Raw genomic sequence first — 23,343 nt, forward strand, 5'->3', positions numbered from 1 at the left:
TGAGAGTTCACCTGCTGCCGACAGCACCGCCTGCCCCTCCTGAACAACCGGACCCGCTGCCAAACATCTGTGCGGCGCAGCGCGGCCGGGAGTCTCGGCTGAGCCGGGGAACAACGCAAACACCCTCATCCTCATTCCCTGGGCCTTTGGGGGGACACGCTAAAGCACCTGTGCACCCATTTGCTTTGCTGGGGCATCCCAGAAACCGAGCACCAGCAGGGCAGGAAAATGCAGACCTCCCCCACAGAGCACAGGGGGGCTGGATGGAGAGCCAAGGGGGAGAACGAGGGCTCTGGCCGAAACGCCGGGGAAGTTTCTGCTAGCGGAGGGCTGTCGGGGGGGGCTGCAGCAGCTCTGCCCGCAGAAGCGGCGGGGCCGGAGCCTTCCCCCCCCGGCCGCAGCAAGGCACGGAGGGGGATGTAGTCCGCGGGGCGGCGGCGCGGGGCGGCGGGGAGCTGCCTACACTTCCCAAGGTGCCCGCCGCACCGCCGCCGCGCCGGGGCTGTGGGAGCGCGGCACCTGCCGGGGACTGGGGGACGGGGGGGGGGGGGGCGGAGCGCGGCGCCGCCTGCCCCGCTGCGGGCTGCGCGGCGGCGGCGGCGGGCGGGGATGGTGCCGCCCGCGGGGGCGCGGTGACGGGCGGCGGGGAGCGGCGGTGGTGGCGGCGGCGGCGGGCGCGGAGCCGGCCCCTCCTGCACGCCATGAGCACCGGCACAGGTAGGCGAGGGGGCAGCCGAGCCCCCTTCTTTGTATTTTGGAAAGGGGGGGGGGTGGTTGTGGCTGCCCCGCGGGGGTCCGCTGGCCGGGGTGCGGGCAGGGGGAGCCGGCTGAAAATTACTAACGTGGAAAAAAAAAAAAAAAAAAAACCGCAGAAAATAACGCGTGTGCGTATCGCGGAGGGGAGCTGCCGCAGCCGCGGGCGCTGGCGGGCGGGAGGAGCTGCGGCTGCTGCCGGGGCGGCGGGACCCTGCGCCCCCCCGGGGGGGGGGGGGGGCTCTCGGCCGTGCCGCCCCCGCCGCGGGCGTCGGCCGCAGCCCCGCGGGACGGGCTCGGCCGGCCGCCGCGGGAGACGCCCCGGGTCTGTGTACCCCCCCACCGCCGGTACCCCACGGATCGGGGTGTGGGGGGGGGTTATCTCGCCCCGGCCTCGCAGCCGAGGTGCGGGTGAGGGCGGCTGGCAGGCTGCTGCCGTCCCCGTCCCCGTCCCCGCCCGGCATCCCGGGGGGTGGGAGCAGGCGGCTCGTCAGACGGCGATATTTAGGTTAAAAGCTCGGCCTGTTCTGCTGGGCGAGATAGCGTGGGGATGGAGAAGGTGAGAATCGGGGAGGTCTCGTGGAGCCCTGGCCAGGATTGCCAGCCGGAGGGGGTCCGGTTGCCCAGGGCAATACAAAAGTAATTTATCCTGCGGTACATGCAGAATTCGAGAACTGACTTGGAATTGTGTTTTCCAGCGATTCAGCGTTCGTCGGCGCGGTGTGGCAGCGGGGGGTGGTTACTTCAGAGCGCAGCTCGTCACAAAATATTACAGTCCTTAAGGCAAATACAGGGTTGTGCATAGGGGGAAGGGGGAGGCTTTGAGAGTTGATTGTGTATTTCATTTCTGAGGGTAACTGTAGCTGCTAAATATACCCTCTGCCACAACAACAGGGAGACGTTGAATAGCTACAATTACGTGGTGACTCTGTATGTCAACATGCTTAATCATACCACATCCTCACAGCCAGCCAAATGAGAGCCTGGTGCAAACAAAGAGGAAAACGAACTCCCTGTTAGAACAGTGTGTGACCTGAGGTCAGGCACCTGCCAGAGACTTCGGCTAAAAACCCGGTTTGGCATTTCCTCGTGTCTGTTGAAGGCGTAGACATTTCCATGCGTGCCGATCATCCGTGTTCCCGTGTGGTCTGTGGATGAAACGTGCGCTGCCGGCGGTGCTGGTCCTCTCTGGGGAAGTGTCCAGGCCAAGGCAGGTGTCCAGGAGCGCAGGTGAGAGCAGAGGTCCAGGGTGAATTGAATCGTGCGCTAGAAATCCCGAGTCTGTTCTCTAAAGGGAATTGAGATGGTTAACGCAGATGGTGACATCTGCTCTGGAGATGATTAAACTCCAGCACAGAATCCTATCCTCGGTTACTCGCCTGTAATTTTGAACTGAAGAACATGAAATACTGTGAAACATTTAAATTCTGTAGTGGTAGAACTGGGGCTGGTAAAGGGAATATTAAAGTCCAAAGTTGTATCTCTATAATGCTGAAAACACCAATTAAATAGATTGTAAAGTTATAAACCCAGTAGAAAAGTTAATGTGTAACAGTCAAGTGCAGAGGAGACTTAACACAATTCTATCTCGGTAATTGCACCAAACATGGTGTAAATGAAATAGCAAAAATGAACGGTGCCAAGATAAAAATAACATCCTGGGAAAAAAAGAGAGTGGAAAAAAACCCTGAGAGTTCTTAGCTCTCATTTGAAAGTTTAACTGGCAGTTTTAGGAGTATTGGTTTTAAGTATAGGTTTAGCTTTGATGTTTCCAGATTTTGATTGTGCATGTCTACGTGGACTATGTAAACAACTTACAATCAATTTTCTTGGTAAATGTGAGAAGCCCACATCTACTCTGCAAAATCAATGGAAATTTTCCATTAACATAATGGGGCAAGTATTGTACAGCAAATTTAATGCCACAGTTTGACTAAAATCAGTTTCCGAAAGATTTCCACCAAGATTACTATGCAAAGGCTATAATTCAAAGTTTGGTGTTTACTGTAACAGAAAGATGTTTCTGGTTCTGCAAAGAAAATAAGGGTGCGGTGTGGTATTGAAATCAGCCCCACGTAAGGTTCAAGGAATTGCTGCACTGTTTGGTAATTCAGGAGAAATCCCCGCTCCTCCTGTTACTTTTGAGATGGAGTAAACTGTGGATCTGTGCTTGTCACTCCAGAAACCTTCACTCAGTCTGCGTCCCCTCTTGTGCCGATGCAACACATCATTAGCTATCTGTATCAAGAGGGTTTCAAGTAACCCTGTGACCCTGCCTTGCCATTTTAACCATAAGATTTGGTGTTAGATATAGAAATGTTTATATTTGGTAAACTTGATTTAGTTCATAGTAAGTACAGGTACAGGTAATATGATTTCAAGTGGCTCAATGATACATACTTGGAGCCATCATTCTCCATTAATGGACTGCAGACTTACGCTATAGTTTTAAATCTAGAAAGCATATGATCCTGTGGCATAGTAAAACACAGCTCATGCATTATTACATACGTTGTAATTAGATATTTCCACATGTGATTTTTCTCAGCTGCCTTCCATATTATTTACCATTGGTCTTGGCTGAAATTATTTCTAAGGAAGAGCCCATTCACTGCTTTTTATACCTAGCAGATTAACATGGCATGGCTGTGCTTTTAGGACTCTAAATGTACTTTTAAGAGTTTATAATATCGTTATCAGTCTAGTATCTCAGTTCTTTGCCATCTTGAAATCATAGCAAGAAGAACAGAGTAGGTTAAAAATTTGAGATTGTGAAAATTAGGTTCCCATCAATTCCCAGAAATAGGGTAACATGGTGTCTATTATTTAAGTGCAAAAAAAGGAATCACAGAGCTAATTACATACTAGGTGAATTATCTTAGATTAGATTAAATTAAATGTCATGACACAAATTCACACAGCTATTTAATCTTTAAACTATTATATTGGAGGGAAAATTAGATTGCATGGATCAGAGAACAGCTAATGGAGTGTCACTGCCCAAATGGAGCAGGAACATGGTGATTCTGGTTACAAAAGAGGTTACGCAGGTTGGTCATGCAGGGTCCTGCTCTGCTTGGGACATGCTTAATTCCTTTTCAAAGTTCACATGCAAATAGGCCGACAGGAATCCTCTCTAGAGACAATAGTACGACTGTTTCAGACTGTGGTATATTTTATAGATAGATACAGTGCTTTACTTTCAGCCCTTCATTTTGAACACTAGTAGAAGAGAGCATTGAATTACTAGATTGGAGCAGCAAGAGGTCAGCTTGCTTTGGAGTTGTCCAACTAATGAATGTGTGCAGATTATAACACGCAATCTTCCAAGTTTTGTAATTAAACAGAAGTAGAACAACTTCATTTCATTGCCATTGTAGCCATGTTTCTCTGAAAAAATAAGCAATGACACTTATTTCCTGATGGTATTTTCTTCCTCTGAAGTTGAGTTGCATAGCGTATATATGACTTCTTAGATTATAAAAAATAGGAAGCTGTATCTTAGGATTCTTTAAGGATTTCGGTTGAAGATTCTTCTTTACGGCTCTTTAGAAAAGGATTTCAGCTCAGTGTATGGCATCTGTTAAATGGCATCACGTTCTTGGATTGTAAGAGAGGATGAAGTGGGTCCGAAGAGGTTATCGGATGGTGGTACATCAGCTGGTAACTCCTGGCTGCCATGGGCCTTCATGTGCTGCCCCAGCGCTGCAGCAGATCTCTGGAAAGGTGGCTAGTTAGGCTTTAAAAATCCCAGGCGTTTGGCTTTGTGAGCAAGATCTATTTCTTGCCAATTTGCCTGTTTGCAGTGCAGCATCTGTACAGTAATGAGCATGCTCCATGGCTGGTATCTGTACACATCTTACTGCCATTTCAGTGTGACGTTAAAGGCAGTATACTTTCAGTTTTGCTTCTCAGGACATTAATAGCTTATGTACTTAATGCCCCAAACGTAGAGGGCTAAGAAATGTGAAGAAAATTGAAAAATTAATTAAAGCATGGCTGCTGAGGGAACATTTTCCCTCTCTTACCTTCTTCTATGCAATGGACTGGCTAACATTCAAGGAGAAGTGAGGACACCCTGATTTTAGTTCTGCCCAGTTTGGCAAATCATTCCTCCTCTACGCTACAGAAATTCAGGCTTTTAGCAGTGGAAACGCATCTCTCCTGACTATTGTTGACTTCAAGCTCACCGCTGCATTTTCTGGTCCTGCTAGAGGATTACTGGGGCCGTTAACTCACCTTCGGACCTTGGGTTCTCAAACCAAGCACCCAGCACTCACAATAATGAATTAAAACATATTTGTGTGGAAGTGGGCTGTGCTGCTTGGGGCTTTTTGAAGCAGAGCTCGGTAAGCGCCCGGATGAGGGGGGGCACAGCCGGCAGAGCTGTGTCTCTGCACAAGCCCGGCGTCAAATGCAGGGCAGCGGATGGGCCTTTGGGATTTTTGGACAATTTGCTGGCTCGCTGTCTGCATCCTTAAATATAACCTTAAGGCAAATATTTCTGGATTTGGATTATTCCCTGTGTCAAGATCCATTAGCAGTGTGTCAAGGTCCTTAACTGTTACCGTCTGAAATGTTGGAATGTTTTTTTCACAGCTTATTAGTTGATGTTCGTGCTCTGAAATCTAGATGGAGTATTGTTTTGCACAAAGCACGGTTATTTATTTTTCCATTTCAGAAGAGGAATGTGAGAGGAATATAAACTCCATTCAGTGAATATTTCTGTCTGCCTTAGGAACCCTTATTCGCCCTTTCTCTGTAAAAGCAAATCATTCTTCTACTGGCATTAGTCAAACTGATCAATAACTCTATTTTGGAGATTCTCCTGATCCTACGGGACAAGCTGTTTGACCTGTAGTTGAAGGAAAGCAAAGTCTAAATGCACTTGGCCGTGAAAAATAAACATTCCTGAATTGTAAGATATCACTAGTGATATTTTAAAAAGACTTTAATGCTCTTGTAATATGGATTTTTTTTGCTATTTAGAAACTGTTATTTTTAGATTTGAGTAATACTGTCATTGTACAACAGTAGCAGACCACAATTGCTCCTCTGGGTGGATATGAGGAACAAGTGTGGTATCTCGGTTGTTACTCTGTAGTAGCTGCTTACAAATACAGCATCCAGTTCCTTGGAAGTTTTCAAGTACCTCTTCTATCATTTCATTTTTAGTGTGGGGCACACTCTGATACTTCAGAAGAGGATGCAATGTGATTGTCCCACGTTCTTCCTCTTCCTTCTTGCCAAGCTCTTTTCAGCTTCAGGGGGAAAAAAAATTAAATTCCTCACCCGTACAGTGAAATAACTGGATGTAGTATAAATGTTGAGCATACAGTAGTTGTGTTCCTTCAAGTCTGTTTCAGAGGATGACAAAGTAAAATTGAATCCCTGTGACATTGTTTGTATGTTGAAATCCTTGGTGAAGTAGAAGGAGTTAAAAGTTTGATACATATCATACAAAGAAGCCACAGAACCTGTCATGCAAGAGCTTTTGTCACTTGAGAAAATAGGTCATATACCTCCTTCCCCTCACAGGTATGTGAGTTGAGGATTCATGGACTGCAGGGAATTTCAGAAGGAATACATAAGGCAGTTTACTACTTGATGTGTAAATATATACTGGGATCTTCTCTGCTGAGCAATGCTAAGTGGGACTAAATGAATAGGCAGCCTTATATGCAGTGATTAGTTTGGAGAGTTCTTGATCACAGACCACTTCAGTTTTGCTTGACTTATTTTTACCGCTGTGAAGAGAGTTTATTGAGGTACATTTATAAATCTCAGATTGCTGCAAATATTGCTGTTTAAAAGGATGTGAATGCTCTAGAAGTCATGAAAAATATTTTTACAGTTTCATCTTTATTTTCATCTCAGTTAGTTTCATTTGCTTTGCTCTGTTTACAAATTCTCTACCTCTCTTTTCCTGTTGATGTTCTCAGTATTGCAAACTTAGCTGGGACCTGCCAGTCAAACAGGTATTTCTGCTCTTTACCTCGTAACAGACTGGTGAGGATTTTTGGTAGAGTTCAGCCCACAAGTTTGGATTTACAGAGTCTTGTAGGGTTTGCCTTGCTCCGGTGTTTCTTTTGGCTTTGTGATACCAGCAGCATGAAAACAATCACTCAGTTACAATTGTAGATGCAACACAGATCCAGAGGATCTGGTCTTTAAGGTTGCATATATAAGTGTCTAGGGCACAGAGACCAAAGGAAACCATAGAAACGGGCCGTGTTGCCGCTTTTACCCTTGATGAAGACGGGAATGGAAAAGAGGTTGCAGCCCGATCCCATACCGGGGATACGAGGCAGTCGGGAACAGCTGGGACTGCGTCTGTCTGCACCGTGCGTTGCAGCGAGCGTCTGGCAGCGCCTCCAACACCTCACCCCTGTGACTCGCACATATGCTCTCCGTTCTGCTGTCTGTGAACCTGGCTGTAAGTCAGGCTCAAAGAGTGCCAACTGCAGGGATTCTGCTGGCGGCCTGAGCCTCGGTGTGCTCGGCTGCTCCTGCCCTGCTCAGGCTAAATAAAACCCGCGCTCTGCCCCTGGCTTTGGAGCAGTGACAGAAGCGTGCCTGCGGACAGGCGGTACGTAAATACTGGTGATAAGACAGCAATACTGGTTTGCGTGCAATTTTGAACCTCTCTGTGACTAATAGCGTACACACAGGTAGAGCGTTCCCACCCGCTTGGTCAGCAGAGCCCAGCCCCGCGTCCAGCCGGGGTTCCTGCAGCGGGTGCGATGAGGGAGCTGCTGCGCGCATCCCGTGGGTGCGTGGCGTGCAAGGAGAGGTCTGCTTTTGTTCCACCTGGAGAAGAGAAGGCCAAGGGGAATGGAATTGTGGTCTTCAGTGCCCTAGTGGGTGCGTAGAGGGAAGATGGAGCCAAGCGCCTCTCACAGATGCATGGAAGAAGGGCAAGAGGCAACAGTCCGGAGGTGTAGCGAGGGAAGTTGCCGCTGGTTGGAAGGAAAAGAAAAATCGCAATGAGAGTGCCTGAACCCTGGAGTAGGGCGCCCAGAGACGCTGTCAAGTCTCCGGCCTCAGAGATTTTCAAAATTTGATTGGCAAATGCCTGAGCAACCTGACCTAACTTTGAAGGTTGCCCGGCTGTTAGCTGGACCTCTGGGCATCTGGTCCAAAATTTTCTGTGGGTTTCTGAAGCCATCCTTAAGCGTGACTGCAGAGCTCCCATTGAGCTGCTACAGAGATCTACAGGCGGATTAATCTCAAATGTTTTGCATGGCCATTTACCAACCAGTATTCCTGGCCATGTGTTGATGGCTCATTCCTGCCTTGGAAAATTGGAGAAAAACTAGTGTCAGCTTCATGTATGAACATTTGCGAGCTCTCCTGCACCAGGCCCTGTGGAGAAACAGGGTTTATGTACCACAAATCTGTTGAACAGTTGCCTAAATATGCAGACCTCTCCCGTGGGTTATGTATGTGCAGCTGCAGAGCCCCTCCTCAACTGGATGGAGAGTTTGGTGTGAACATGTGGCTGCTTCATCATTGCTGGGACTTTGAGAAGTGCTACACATCCATCACCTATCGGTGACATCGCTGTGAACTGCAGAGTGTTTTGTCGCTCTGAAACCAGGGCATTTATTTATGTGCCTTAGTACAGAATTAGACGTGAACATTTTAACATCCTTATTGTAATAGCCACAGCTTTGCATGGTACAAAACTAAGATGACAAGCATGTCAGAGACTGTCTTAATGGGTTGTTGGCTGTGAGAACAACCAGAGCTTCACTAGCATCTTCTTTAAGGCTTGTGTCCTTACGAACCATAAGACCTTTAGTAGTCAGCATTTGTGCTTCAGTTTGCTGTATGCCACGTTTATTGTCATTATTTAAGATCATCACTGTCTGTACCACCTTAGATTAAATGTCTGTTTGGCCCAGTAGCCTGTGTCCGGCTGTGCCCCTTGTCCTGACCTGGGAAGTGATGGTAACAGTGGCTAATTGCGTCTGTCTTGGTCTTGAATGTTTTTCAGGACGATACTAAGTGATGCATCATCTCGAATGCTGAATTTTAGCTCGTTTTTGGTAGCGTGGCCTAAATTTCATTGTCTGCAGGAAGCCAGCCTAACAACAAACTTCTATTCATATATTAATAGAGCTTAATATCTTAATAGAGCTATCCAGTTACATTGCTGTAGCTTTGATTGTGTCTATTTTATTAATTGGATTTGACCTAAGACTGAAACCTAGGTTGTGCTGAGGACCCTTACCTCCCATTATTTCTAAACTTTGGGGTTAAATAATGTTTCTAGACTGAAGTGATATGCTACATTTTCAGGAGAACTACTGAAGCGATAGACACCCATTTCACATTTCTTTCCATAGATCTGTAATTTTAACTTGTGATATGCCTAAGGTTTTTCCAAGGTCAAGGCTGATTTTCTGTGGGAACAACACAGTCTGTGTCCTGCAAAGGATATGAGACTGACGTTAGGGTGATTCTGCCAGCTCTGAAGAAATGCTCGGCTGGGTTTTCTGCATCTTGTCTCTGAAGCACATAAGGTCTACATAGATCTAGAAGTGTTGCCATAGTCATGCCTATTTTAGAAGGCAGCAAACAGCACAAGCTGCAAATTTAAGTTGGCAGAAGAAGCCTGGCTGTTAATCTAAAGCTGTCAGAAACTGCCATAACGTTGGTTGGATACTTGCTTGATTTACGCATCCTGTTATGAGTTAGAAAAAGGCAGCTTCTTAGAGCCTTTCTAAAGGCAAAGATACTTAATATTTTTGGAAATATATAGAAATGCTATACATTGGAGGCAGTCCCAGCTTCAATCCTGGTAATTTTGTTCCCATACATGTGTTTCCTAAGGTCAGTAATGAGGTATTTAATAGAGTGATGGATGCTTTCAGTATAGCTGTTTGCACTGTGGACATCAAAAAGCTCACCGATTTCAGTTCTGAAATTCATGTTTAATTCTAGTGATTTGCTTAAGCTATTTTTATGACGTTATCTAGGTTGTAGGTAAAATTCAGTTGTTAAACTGTCTAATCTTCTACTAGTACTCTGTATAACTGGTTGTTTTCTCTCACGTATCCCAATACTGAGTTTTTGGCAAAAACAGAGCTGTCTTCCCTCAAGACGATAAAGGGTAATGAACCCATTGCTTCTCCTGATTGTCCACTTCTGTACTAATCACTCTGCTTGCTTAGAAAATGCTGTACTGGTTTATAATTTTTTAAATGAAAAAATAATTTTCCATTTTCTCTAATTAAACCTCTTCTCCCTAAGTGAACCTGTGAATGTATTTTAAGGAGTTGCGCATCCAGTTTTGCTTACAGAGTCCTCAGCAGCAGATACGTAGCAAATCTTGACGTGTTAAAGCAAGCTTCCTACTCTTAGCCTGCCCTGTGGCTCCGTACTGTGGATCTGGGAGGCACATGATAACGCTTGTGCTGGAAGGCAAAGGACTGAAGTTTAACAGGTAGCCGCTATGAATTTTCTAGGGCAATTATGGTAATTATGCTATGGAAGAAAAATTATGATATGGAGAGTATTTCCACTGCATTGATATTGTGGTACTATGAAGATCTAACAGTTACCAAAGCACCTATATTCGTCACAGGCTATTTGGGATTTCAGCTTGGCAGCTCTGTACAGCACTTGAGCAGTAGGGAGGGAGGGCTTTGGGTGGACAGTAAGAGCTACGCGTTCAGGAGAGCTGTGGTACTGACCCGTAAACAAGTCACCCTATGTGTTTCACTCTCTTCTGTCTCGAGGCTGCAATTTCTTCTGCTGCTTCTGAGACGACCATTGCATCTTGCTGTCAGTGTTAAAGTCTCTTTTTATCAATTTATTTAGACTTTTTTTGTACTTTGTGTACTATATAAATGGCCGTACTGTTTTTACTCCCAAGCTGAAAGACAACCTCTCTTTAGGAAAATTCTGCGATATTTGCAGGAACTCCTTCCTTTTTTGGTAGGACATATCACCCTTTAAATTTATGTTCTCTGATTTCTTTTTGGTAGAATTTCATTATGATACTGTTGGTGCTGCATATTTTTATAAATATATTTAGCTTTTTAATAGTATTTTTGGTCAATCGACTGCAAAGCTCTCACAAGAGAAGGGAATTTGCTTGTACACACTGGAGAACTGAGAAGAGATTTGTGACTTGTGTTTGGTAGGATTAGTCAAGAGGAAAAGAATCTGAAATACTGAAGTCTGAATTAAATGTTGCATCCATTAGGTCGCTCTGACTTCACATTATCAGGCTTAATACATTTGGGGTTATTTTTGGCATTGGCATGAGTGGCTGACATTTGTCTACAGAAGTAAGAAGGAATATGAAAGCTTAATTTGTTTGCCATCTTCTCCTGAGTTTTGAAAAATAATATCTGGTCCGCAGCGTGTCCAACGGCTCAAGGAAGGAAGGAGGGAGGGAAGAGTTGGGCTTGTAAAAACCAAACCAACTGCAACAAAGCCAGTTTCCTGCTGTTAGCTCCATGCCCCAGGCAGCCTAAATATCCCCCCCCTTACTTTTTGTTTCTCTCTGGATCATATCCATGAAGAGATTTCATTCCAAAAAGAAACCAAGATTGCAACTGATGTCACCCATCAGATAAGACCGCACATGTAAAGTACTTACAAAAAAAAAAAAAATCCCACAAGAACCTATCCCTGGAAAGTGTTTGGTTTTTTTTTTTTAATTTATTTTTACATGGTAGGAAAAGGCTGCACGCACTGGCACCCGAGCTGCAAGCGTGCAGCCCCACCAAGGAATCTGTGCAGCCCACAGTGACGCCTGTCCCAGCAGACCCCTGCCAGCAGCTGCCACTGTCACTTGCCAGTTGCTTAAAGCTCTTTAAAGGTGACGTAACGTGGCAAAGAGATAACATGCAGCTCTTTCCTCTAGAGGCAGGCTTAAGTTAATATTTCCCCAAAGGCCAATCTTATAGATAAGGGCAGAAAAGTGGAAAAGCCCCTGCTTTTCTCTCTGCTCGCCCATCTCCCAGCTGGGTAGAGAAGCTGGGGCCGGAGGCAATGTTCCAATTTTTCAATTTCTGCAGCTTTCATCAGTCACAATACATGAATACAATAGGTAATTTGGAAAATATTTATGATCCATTCCAGATCAGATCGATAAAGCATGTCAACTTTTGTGTCCCCTGGTGACCTGCAAGCTCAGTTACTGGTGTGAAGATGATTTCAGTCCTGAGGCCTTGTACTGAGTCAGGCTTGTTTTCTGGGTACATTTGTCTAGATAAAGTGGACCTACTCCAAGCCACGCATAGCACTTCTGTTCAAAAGACGTCAAAAACCCCAAGTTCATCTTAAGAAGAATCCGACCAAAGTGCACCACACTGGTTGTTCCCCAGTGCTCTCTGTGTGGCAGCATCAAGTTCCTATCTTCTTGTGTTTTTCAACAGGTTTTGATCATTTCATCGCTCCAGAAACCACTGGTTTAATTTAATACTGGGGGGAAAGAGCATCTGCATAACGAGAACCGTCCAAATGAGACGTGGAGGAGACGGGTCACACCAGGGGGTGTCCACTGGGGACCAGCGCAGCACCAGCACAGGCTGGTTATGAAAAACTGCATGGCTGAACAAACTCATTTCAGCTTTTGTGGTGTTTGAAGCCTTTTTTCCGACGTTTGGCCTTCGTTCCAGAGGTGGCCCACAGCGGGTTGTGCCCACACCTGTGGTGCACATGGGTCGTTGCGGCCTTGTGGGTGAGGAGTGGGCGTTCGGCCACCATCGAGTTGAATGGGCCTGCTGTGAAGCAAAACGCAGACGGGTATTTCTTTGCAGGAAATCCTCAATATTGTACAATAACGGGCTTTAACTGGGCTTCAAACCACAGGAACGTGTGTTTCAGAAGCTACATTTTGAGAAGCGTGCTCCAAAACTTGTTCAAATTTATAGTTTATTTTAAGAAATTCATGAGGGTTATTTTCAGAGCTGTCGATGTGAAGCCCCTGATGAAACGGCAGCCAGCCCTGAAGCCTGCGGCCCCCATAGGGAACGCCTGTCAAATTGTGCCGTGGCGGAGCGTCAGGGTAAGGCGCTGGCAAGTTCAATTTGTCTTATGCGTGCCCAGAGAGTCTCGAGAAACCAGAAGTGCTAATGCTAGGGATGCTGACTTATCAAAGGAGTGCAGCTACATACAAGAGGATTAATTTTACTAATGCAGGCTTATAGTTTGGCAAGCTAATAAGGCTCAGTAACATCCGATGCAAATCCACAAAAGAGTTAAATTTAGTAGGTATTATATTGTGCCTTTAGTTTGAAATGGACATTATTCATGTTTACGGCTTGGAATTCCTCATTTGTAGTGCTCATCATAATGTTTTAGAATTTATTTTAAAATTGATTGCTTAAATGTTTTTGAGATGAGTAATTTTCAAATTCAAGACTACATACGCTTTTTGTCATGTATAGTCCCATTGAAGCATAAGGAACTATGTACTAGTATAAGAAATAAAACTTCATGCTGTAGCTATTAATGGCTGCCCCTTACCTAAGAAGAATCTTTTTTTTGAAAAAGTTTGATTCAAATAAGAGTATTTTAGATTTCAGACATTTTTATTGATAATATTACTCAGAGACCAATTCCAGATATAGCTTTAGTCAGCTTTCTCATGCAGACATAGATACTAAAATGTTATTCCTTAAAGTTGAACCCCCAGAGCCCCCTCATCTATGAGCTATTGTGCTGCAGATTATTAATGGAATACATTATTCTGGAAGTTCGCATCTGTTTTATGTCATTTAATGCAAACGAACTGTAGATAAAATATGCTAGGACATTAAATGTTTATTTGAGATAATAGTTCTCTTTATTCAGCTTGAGGAAACTAAAGGTGAAGTTAAGAGTACACTTAAAAAATGTAGGTAGGAAGCAAGGAAACAGGTTTTAATTAAGATCTAAAATAAAATCAATAAGCAAATAGGCCTAGAATAAAATTGTAAAAGATTGCTGTAGGTTGCTGCAGTGGTACATTAACATACTAAACTATTTGGAGTGTGACACATTTTCCACATTAGAATTAAACAAATAGCTGCTTAATGCGTTAAGTCATTTCAGTGACATCTGCTCTGTCAGTTGCCTATGGGCTGGAAAATTAAGCATTATGGCAAAAGATACGCGGATGGACCCAGCAGCTCCGGATTTGCTCCAAGTGGTGGATGGCTGGGGGCCAGTTTTGGGTCCCTTGATACCAGTCCTATTGGGGAGATGCTTTTGGCCCCCGCCTTGGTTTGGTAGGAGATGATCAGCGGCATTGTCGCCGCCATCCTATTTCCCCCACCACAGCAGTAAAATTGGTGAGTGGAATGAAGGGGCTGTTTCTGGTGTTTCCAAGAGGAATATCACTTGCTGTGGGAGTATTTTTTTCTTTTTTTCCTCTAATATTTTTCCCTGTCACTGAGGCTACACCGGTGAGTGGGACTGCCCTGCTTGCTTCGGCCGCTCCTCCCAACAGGCTGGGAAGGCAACTTCACGACAAAACTTGTGTGATTGGTTTTCTTGCTTCAAAGCAAGATATTGTAGTATATCTCTAGGACTTTCAATCTTTTTTTTTTTTTTTAATTACTCTAGTATCATTAGTTTACTAGGTAGTATACAAGCAGAAGCAAAAACCTTATGCATATCCCTGAGATCTATCAATTAGGCCATGTACACACAGTAGCATCTGTATTTATAAACCACAGTACAATTTGGAGCCTCTTTTTTACCATTTGGATTTTGTTTATGTTGTTCACACAGGTAAGGGATGAGGAGACTTTCAAAAATGTTAAAAACCTTTAACCTTTTTTTTCAACTATGACAGCTAGAACCAAATTAAAATAATAAAAAAATAAAGAACAGATTGCTGCATAATCACTTATCTCCCAGTGATGGTACTTAATTTAAAACATCAAGTATTTAAAGGCTGTGATAAAATGGTGAGACTTCACAGTACTTCTTACATTGCAGTCAAAGCTCCTGGAACTCCCATGTCGAAGAGTCAGCTAAAATTCAAAATGCAGCCATATTAGCAGTGTTAATCACATTGCCTGTTCCTTAAATTGCGAGGAACCTGTGCAGGGTGTAGAGGCTGGAAACTGGATAGCTGTGCAGTAATGGCTGTGACCTATAGGTTATGTGGTTAGGTGGGATTGGTATTTACTGTCACAGCAAAATCCCAGCTTTGCAAATTGCCACTTCAAATGTGTGACTTCGTAAATTAGGTTGGTTTCTTTGTATGTTTGGTGTATGCATAGATTTAAAAAGACAGCTTGGCTTATTCGTTTCACTGTGACTTTTTGGTGGTGGGATCACCAAGGTCATTGTATGTCTAATATTTGGTTTGTAGGATTATAATGAAATTCCTCCTGAATTCTCAGGGTCAGTCCTTGGGCCAGGCTACTGTAGATCTGAAGGCAGGCAGTGTAAATGGAAATAGACATATTCGTTGTGATTGATAGCACTATGGGACAAGAAATTTATTCTGACATTTATATCTGGAAAAAAAAAAAGTCATTCGTTTAGCCATTTATAGATGAGCATGCCTAAAATTAGCTTCTATTCTGTTAGAATCGAATGGTCTAAAGGTACATGTTCAGATCAGAAATGTTGACCCCCCAGGATATCCCAAGTTCCCTGTGGCAGGTCCGGAGAGAAAAGTTTTGCTTGATTACTTATGGTATGTAGTATGATACTATGATGGAAGGTGGCCTTATAAAAAAGCTGGTTGGGCAAAGATGCTGCAAGTTAAAGGTGTTCAGCAGCACACTTTTCGATAGATGCTAAATATGAGTTTGGAAGGCTAATTTTCATCACCCTGCTTTAAAGCGTGTGTCCTCCCTCGCTTGTGATGATGTTTGTGTGAGAGAGGGATTTTAGACAAGTCTGCTTTGCCATCATGCCCAGGGTCCTGCCACTGGGATGAAGTGGAGCAGGTCCATGGACAGGCTGGCTGCCTGGATGGTCAGAGGCTGGGTGTATGAGAAGGGGCTGCAGGAGCCAGGCTTCTTCAGGAGGCTGAGGGAGAAAATCACTGTCATCTTGTCCCTCCCGGGGGCTGTAGAGAAGATGGACCCAGACTCTTCTCAGAGGTGCAAGAGTCAACAAGGTGCAAGAGTCTCAAAGGACGAGAGTCAACACCGTGACAGCTTGTGACATGGCAAGTTCTGGTTAGATAGAGGGGGAAACAAAACTCCCAAGAAGGTGGTAAAGCCCTGGAGCAGATTGTCCAGGGAAGTGGTGGCCTTCCGTCCTTGGGGTTTTTCAGGTCGGGATGGGACAAGTTCCTGAGGAACCTGATCTGGTGGCATCTGTGCTGAGCAGGAGGCTGGACTGGATGACCTCCAGAGGTGCCTTCCAACCTAAATTATTCTGTGGTTCTAAATATAGCATGTGGGAGTGCTAAATTTGACTTTGGCATGATTAAAATTACATTTGAAGCTAGAGCAGGACAGACAAGCAATGCTTCTGGGACTCTCATGCAGCACTTCCAAAAAATACACACACCCCTACATTTTCAATGGAAACTTGGTTATTCTGTAGCATTATGATATACCACAGTTACAGGACTGTTTCGAAATTATAGCTATGTCTCAGGGTGTACGTGATGCTTAGATGTACTTTGTAAGGGGTCAGATTTAATTCTCCAGGTCATATACTGAACAGCTGAATGGATTCAAGGCTTCTATTTCCCATTCTGTGACAGATAATTAAAAGATCTAATCTCTTGTACAGCTGACCTGAGAATAAAGACAATACATTTCCAATATTCTGTAGGTTTTCTGCATAGTAGAGTAGCCAGCTTCTCATTTTTAGTTTAATGTCATTATTACAACTAGGCCAGTTTTAAGATAGTGTCTTGATTTAAAGTTGAATCTTGGGACCGTTATTTTCTTGTAGACTGAATGTAAAATATATAGTGAATTCCTAGTTAGGAGAGGTAGAATATCATTAGTATAAAACTGTCTCTAAAATGATTGTAGAAGATATTGAAGAAAATGAGCTTTTTTAAAGATTAGAGCAATTTGAAGTTTAAAAAAGCAAAATTTATTTTATTACATTTTCTAGTTATGTCCATACCTCATCATGCAACTAATAAATGGATTGATACATACCAGAGTTTAGGATTAGCATAAAAGCATTAAAGCCTTTGAGTAGGTCTAAGTGTGTTTGAAAGGTTTTTGAGCAGTGCTTTAAGTAAAATAATTAAATCTTACTGTGTGAGTAGAAGAATACACTTTAAAGTGATTGTTATAATTCCACCTTTGTACAAATGTAATCTCACTGGTTGAAAAGGGAATTTACAGAATGAGTGAAAAACTCTGTCTCAGTAGCTTTCAGATTAATTATAATTAGTTTATTTTCTGCCTTTTCCCAGTTTCTGATAATTGTTAACAGACCAAATACAGAAGTGGAAAATCTGGCAGTCTGCTGGAGGATCCTTGGGGACTGCTCTTACAGTCCTACAGCATTGGGCACATAGGCTGCCTATCTGGAGGACAAAGAGACGATGTACAGCAATTTTTCTTTACCCTTCTCTGCTGCTAAGTGGAACTCAGAATTGGAATTGGCTTAATCAATTTGTAAATAATTGTTGATTACATCTATATAGGTATAACCATGCTAGCAGACTGTCAGTAATTGGTCTGATGACGTGAATTAGATGATGGATTTGACCTGCAGTTAGAAAGAAAGTTAAATAGAGGCTTAAAAGAAGCAAATTATAAAGCACAGCAGAAAATGTTCTTGAACTAGCGGTGCAGGGATTCTGCTGCTTTGTCAAGTGCCATACTGAATGGCACTGTAGCAGTGGTGTATTTATTAATCAAGATAATAATATTACTATGTGTACAGAAAACCTCCATGACACCATCTTGACCAAAGAATATTTTATCAAAAAATCTTAGATTTTTAGATAGTAGACAGTAATCGTAGAATGACACAGTATTGCTCCTTTTTTCGCAAATGGTTAGCTAGCATTTTGGGCACTTTTTATTATTTTGGTTAAGAGGAAGAACTGACAATAAATGCAGGTATTCCTTGCAAAATTACACTTTCTTAAGAAAAAGAACATGAAGATAGGCCATTTTTGTTGCAAATAGCAGGCCCAAAGAACAGGAGGCAATCTCCTGATTCCGAAGCACCCCTTTCAACTCCAGAGAACCTCTTGCTCTTCTCTTCCCTTCCCATTGGGATTAGTAATCAGTGGGGTTTGCCTTTCCCCTGGTCCTTCGCTCTCCTCAGGACAGTACCTGTGTTTGCCAGCAGTTCACAGGTGTTTATATGCAGAGGTTTTCTATTGTTTTACATACCTTCCTCTAAAAGAGGCAGCTTTCTGTTTCTTTCTTTCTTTTTTTCATTTAATCTGTAAAGTTTTTATGAGTCTACATTAAAGACACAGTTTGCTTGTATATTTACTATTTGGTTATATCCTGAAGTTGCGTGATCAGCATCTGGAAATAAGAGTTTGTAACATTGTGGGAATACTTGTTCAGAAAGAGACTTTCTTCTTCCATTGCTGAATTTTAAAGCTTAGAGATAAAAGATGTTTCATTTTTATTATACAATGCCACATATTGTTAATTCTTGCCCAAGAGCAGTGCTTAAACCCTTATATATAATAGCTTTGCTTGAATAAAATATATTAGCACATTGTTTCATACACAATGTTCTCGCTAAGTGATTTTGTTTGGAAATTACTAACACTCTTCTGATTAAACTTGCATTGCTATTGGCAGTAGCATTTCAGCAAACAAAAGCTGGCATCCTGTAGACATACAAAGTAATTATGATCCTTCCTCCAAAAAGTTTACAGTGCACCTGCCAAAGACATCAAGATAAATAACTATGAAGGTCTTTGACTCTATACATAGGAGTATTTCAGTTGACTTCAATACAGCTAATATTTTTCAGTCTTTGTTGATGTTCATATTAGTATACACTCTCCTAGTATGAGCATCCAAAATATGAAAGACTGTTAATGGATTCATGTCTGCAGAGGAAAATCAAAGAAAGGGGCTAGAAAAAAGACTAAATAGCCAATAATTGGGATAATTCACAATTAAAAGTTCATAATTATGTAGAAGTACTTGAAGGGGGGAAGTAGCACAAAAAAGAAGAAAATGGTACAGTGCATTGCTGAAGTAAGGGATTGATACTTGATACTGAAGTGTTACTAGCCTCCCCAAATTTTTAGAAAATCTAACTTCCAAAACCCATTATATTTGTTTAAAATGATTATACACAATTCTCAAGTAATTTGGAGTGTGGGGGGGTGGAAAGCTGTATTTTTCTTTTCCTAATGAAGGATAAGATTTTCACACGTTTAGAGGGCTCCCACACTGGAGTCACAAGAAGCTTTAATGAGGAGGATCAGGATAGCTGGCAGCTAAGTGACAGTGAGATCCAGGAGATTTGGGCATGGTTTGCATAGGAAATAATGAAACTCACAATCCCAACAAGAATTTTAAACAAGCACAGAAGACAGGGAGCAGTTACGCACTTCGGTTTGGATTTCTTTCATCTGACTTTAGATCTGTCAACGTTAGGTGTCTGGCCTGAGCTAGTCCAACATGGAGTGGAAAGGAGGCACTTCCAGAGGACGTTCTGTGTCCAGCCATTCTGTGGTGGTGGTAGACTTCATGGTGGGAAGTTTCTCTCTCTTTTATGACGGTGGGAACCTACTTTAACTACTTTCCTAATTTCTGGATGCCTGGAGTTAGGTGAGATGTCTCCCACCCTAGCAAACAAGGGAAGGCTGAAGTTTTACCTGATCTCTGCATTTGTATAAAGCTCATGTCTGAAGAACTGAAATCTCATTCCTTTGGCGATTACAGTTGCCGTTGGAAAAGATCCCTTGTTAGTCTTCCTCCTAGTGCTTTGGAAATATAAAGCTGTCTAAAAGCATTGTCGTTACGAAATCAGTGATACAATGGGTGGTGTTAAAGCCTGTCTGCCTCGAGTTGTCAGCGTGGTGTCAGACAGTGAAACTGTGACATGATGGGGGCCATCAAGCTGTATGGCTTGGGGCATAAGTGCATGTCATTCCCATCTTCCAGACTGAAATTCAGACCAGACTTTTCAACTCTGTTTCAGCTCAGTGTTAGAAGAGAGACTAAAATTGAGATAGTGGTAGAATTTCTAATGCTTAGTGATACAGGAAAGTATTACTAGTAGAATAGCTTAAAGAGATGGGACTGATTTGTGATTGGCAGTATGAAAAATGTTGTTAGAATGACTGAGTCTGCAATCTAGGTCAAATTAAGGGTTTCTGCAAGTCACGGTGGCTAATTTAGAGATTTGTGCTTTTGGCACCTAACGTCTCACTGGCTTGTGTAAGCAAGTTGGTTAATGAGCGCAGAGAAGCACTTCTAGAAGATGTCTCATTTTGCACAGCCCCAATGAGTTGTAGCTAAAATTATTACAAATGTAAGGATTGGATTGCATTAAGGAATTTCTCCTAGTTCTCTGCTTATTTAATGTGTTAGCCCTTACTGTGTCCTTCCTTTTTCTAGTTCTTATGTAAGAAACTGTATTGCTGAGATAACTCAATTGCATCCTATCATTTTTCATACCCTGAGGACCTCATCAGTCTTTTCACAGAGTTGGATATCATGCTTTGAATATGAAATTGATACTCACTTCTTCCAGCTTGATCAGATTAACTTTAGTAGACTATGTTTTTCTTAGGTAGCTTGCTCAGTGCTACGTTCATGTCCATGTTTTAAGAGAGTACCCAGAAAAGCAAAATAACTTTTTGAAATTCAGGCCTGTTCCTACAGAAACACTGTTAAAAACAAAAGGTTTTGAAGTACAGATACTGATAGTGCTTAGCAGTGCAAAAAACCGAGTCATACTAGAGCGAACGTTGATTTTATTCATTACAAAGCAGAATTGTCCTTTTTTAATTCAGTGAGAGCAGGGCTGTCACTCTAAATGATAGAGAGAAATGGGATGCCACAGAAAGGGTATTTACCATCTGAGTCAGCATTTACTTCATGAGTATTTGGGCTGGGAGGAGAATTATCTTTGCTTATATTCGGTTTTAGAAATAAACACTGGAAATGTGCTGGGGTAGCATGGATCTTTCTGTGTGTTGCACTGAACTAAAGTTGGGCTTTTCTCTCATTAAAACCAGTACTTTTGTGTGATACTTTGGGAGTAGAGCAGAGCCAGATTGTGCCCTGATGCTCCTTTGGTATATGGTCTGCAGTGGGGAAGAGGAAAAAGAGGTCCCACGTTCTGCAGCCCTGCAAAACAGTAAGGGAGACTCCTGCTCCACGGGGAGCCCCAGGGCTGGTGGAAGGAAAGTGTGAAGAGGCTGTGTGCTCCGGAGAAGGGAGATGTCCAGGGGGAGGATCGAAAGGGAAAGGAGTCATCAAGGTGGGTCAGGGAGGAGCATCTGGGGGAAAATGGAGAGAAATTAGGGATAAACAGGGCTGGTTGCAAGTAAGTTGGCTGCCAGGCAGTGTCCTTCTCTGGCCGAGCCCAGCACCCGATGGCCACAGCCTGTCCTGTCCTCTTCTTAAATGGTGTGTGGGTTTGGTGGGGGGGGGTGTGCTTATGGGGGACTGGCACCCAGCCTCCTTGCTGGCTGCATGTGGGAGGCATCCCCACGCTCTGTGGTGCCCCAAATTTGGCTATACTTAATTTATCTTGCTTCTACATAATGCCAACTGGTGGAACAGCAGTCATCAATGCATAGATGTAAGTGGTCATCCCTTGTGGGGAAGCAGAAGGGAGCTTGAAGTGGTTAAGGAGGAACGACTGTGAATGCAAACAGCCCGAGAGCCACGTGCACAGCAAGAAGGGGATGCGGTAAAACACGTGGTGACACGAGCTCAGGCCATGGACCAGGACGGCTGTGTCAGTGATGGCCCAACAGACCGAGTCTTGCTTCAGCGGCATATAGGTCATGGAATAGGATCCTACGTAATTGTCGTCTTAGTAGGTTGTTACTAAAGACTTGAATCAGTAGGATTATTGGCAATTGGAGCAGCTTGCAGCCAGATGAAACTCCCTGTTTCCTTCCCCTTGTGTGGAGGAGGAGTGACCTACATCTGCCTGGTGGGACGTGCCATGGGGCTGCCAACCTCCACGTCCCAGCAGCTCGCTAGGCTTTTCTGTGTTAGGGACAGAGATAAAGGCCTCTCTTGAGACAGAGGAGAATAAAGGTTTCTCTAATGCTCTTGCAAAGGTAGCTGGTGTTCACCTGGCCTTGGCTACAATTTTGGATTAATTGTATTTTTTGCATGGAATGTGAGGACTTACCAGGTTCAGTCCTGGTGAAGCTAAAAGCCAATTTAGATTAAGTAAGCACATCAAAATGGTTTCTTTTGATTTCCCTTGTTTTGACTTGAAAAGCATTCTTTGGTGCTTTCCTTCAACTGTATTTTACAGTTTCCCCCCTTGGTGAACAGAAATGAATTTCGGAATCACACTTTTCATCATGCAAGGCTGCATTTATTCACAGAATTATACAACAACTTGGGTTGGAAGGGACCTCGGAAGATCACCTGATCCAACCTTTCGTGGGAAAGGGAGCCTACATGAGATCATCTAGCGCCCTTTCCAATCACATCTTGAAAACCTCCAGCAATGGAGACTCCAGCACAACCCTGGGGAGGTTGTTCCAGGGCATGATTGTTCTCACTGTGAGACATTTCTTTCTTATGTCTAGATGAAGCCTCTCCCAGTGCAATTTGTACCCTCTGTCCCTTGTCTTCTTCATGTGGCTCCTTGTGAAGAGAGAGTCTCCATCCTCTTTGTAGCAGCTCTTTAAATACTGTAGTACTGTGATGAGGTCCCCCCGAGCCTGCTCTTCGTCCTTTTCCAGTGAGTTGTACTAAGTAAATACAGGCAATGTGAAGACCGTGGCAACTCCTGTTTGTGCTCACCGCAGCCCCACCCTGACACAGGACTGGGACCAGACTTTAGCCACCAGTTTCCCTCACCTCCTCTAAACTAAGGTCACCACACAAAAGCAACCCGGGTGCCGAGGCTGGATGGGGACTAGCGGGCTCCAGCATCCCCTGCCCCCAGACCGCAAATATCCCACTATTGTTCCCTCGGCACAATGAACATACTTTGTCTGTGTTTCAACCCTGTTGAAATCAGGGGAGTGAGGCTAACGTGGGATTTGGCATTGCATTTTCATCCGTCCTTTACTGTACTGCATTTCTGTACATCTGGGAAAAATGGTGTGTGATATCTTTATTTTCTAAGTAAGACACAATTTTATCAGATGATGTTGCTTCTTCCCCTTCTGTCTGCAAAAGGCGAATATAAAGCTTCAGTCCAAAGTACTCAATTTGACATAAAACTCATTTGCTGTCTGAATAAGGTGTCAGGTTGCAAATCAAGCAACCCAAAACTCGGTCAAAAAGCATGTTGTATAGATAGCTCAAAAATGTATCTGTCGACAGTAGAAGTGTTAGTTGCAGAACTGTGCAAGAAGTAGCACAGTGGCTGTAGGCTCCGGGGTTGAGTTTGTGTGAATGTAACACATTTCTCCTATGAATGCAGTGTTGAAAGATAATTAATTGCAGAAATTACATAGCCTGAATGTGAAAAGGGAGGCAACGTGCTGAGGTATCTGATGGGGAGGAAGGACAG

The 23,343-nt window shown here is 43.6% G+C and overlaps 1 protein-coding gene across 6 annotated transcripts in view; it reads left to right on the plus strand.

Moving 5' to 3' along the window:
* Nucleotides 1-568: 568 nt before the first annotated feature.
* ABLIM2 (actin binding LIM protein family member 2) overlaps nucleotides 569-23,343 on the plus strand; it is a 141,857-nt gene continuing 119,082 nt past the window's right edge. For all 6 annotated transcript variants that reach the window (XM_075022531.1, XM_075022542.1, XM_075022549.1 and 3 more), the window contains exon 1: nucleotides 569-717. In XM_075022531.1, the coding sequence (XP_074878632.1) occupies nucleotides 702-717 (16 nt within the window). In that variant the 5' untranslated portion in view covers nucleotides 569-701. The remainder of the gene's footprint in view (nucleotides 718-23,343) is intronic.

Source organism: Buteo buteo, chromosome 1 (genome assembly GCF_964188355.1).
Source record: "Buteo buteo chromosome 1, bButBut1.hap1.1, whole genome shotgun sequence".
In the NCBI taxonomy this organism is placed as follows: Eukaryota; Metazoa; Chordata; class Aves; order Accipitriformes; family Accipitridae; genus Buteo; species Buteo buteo.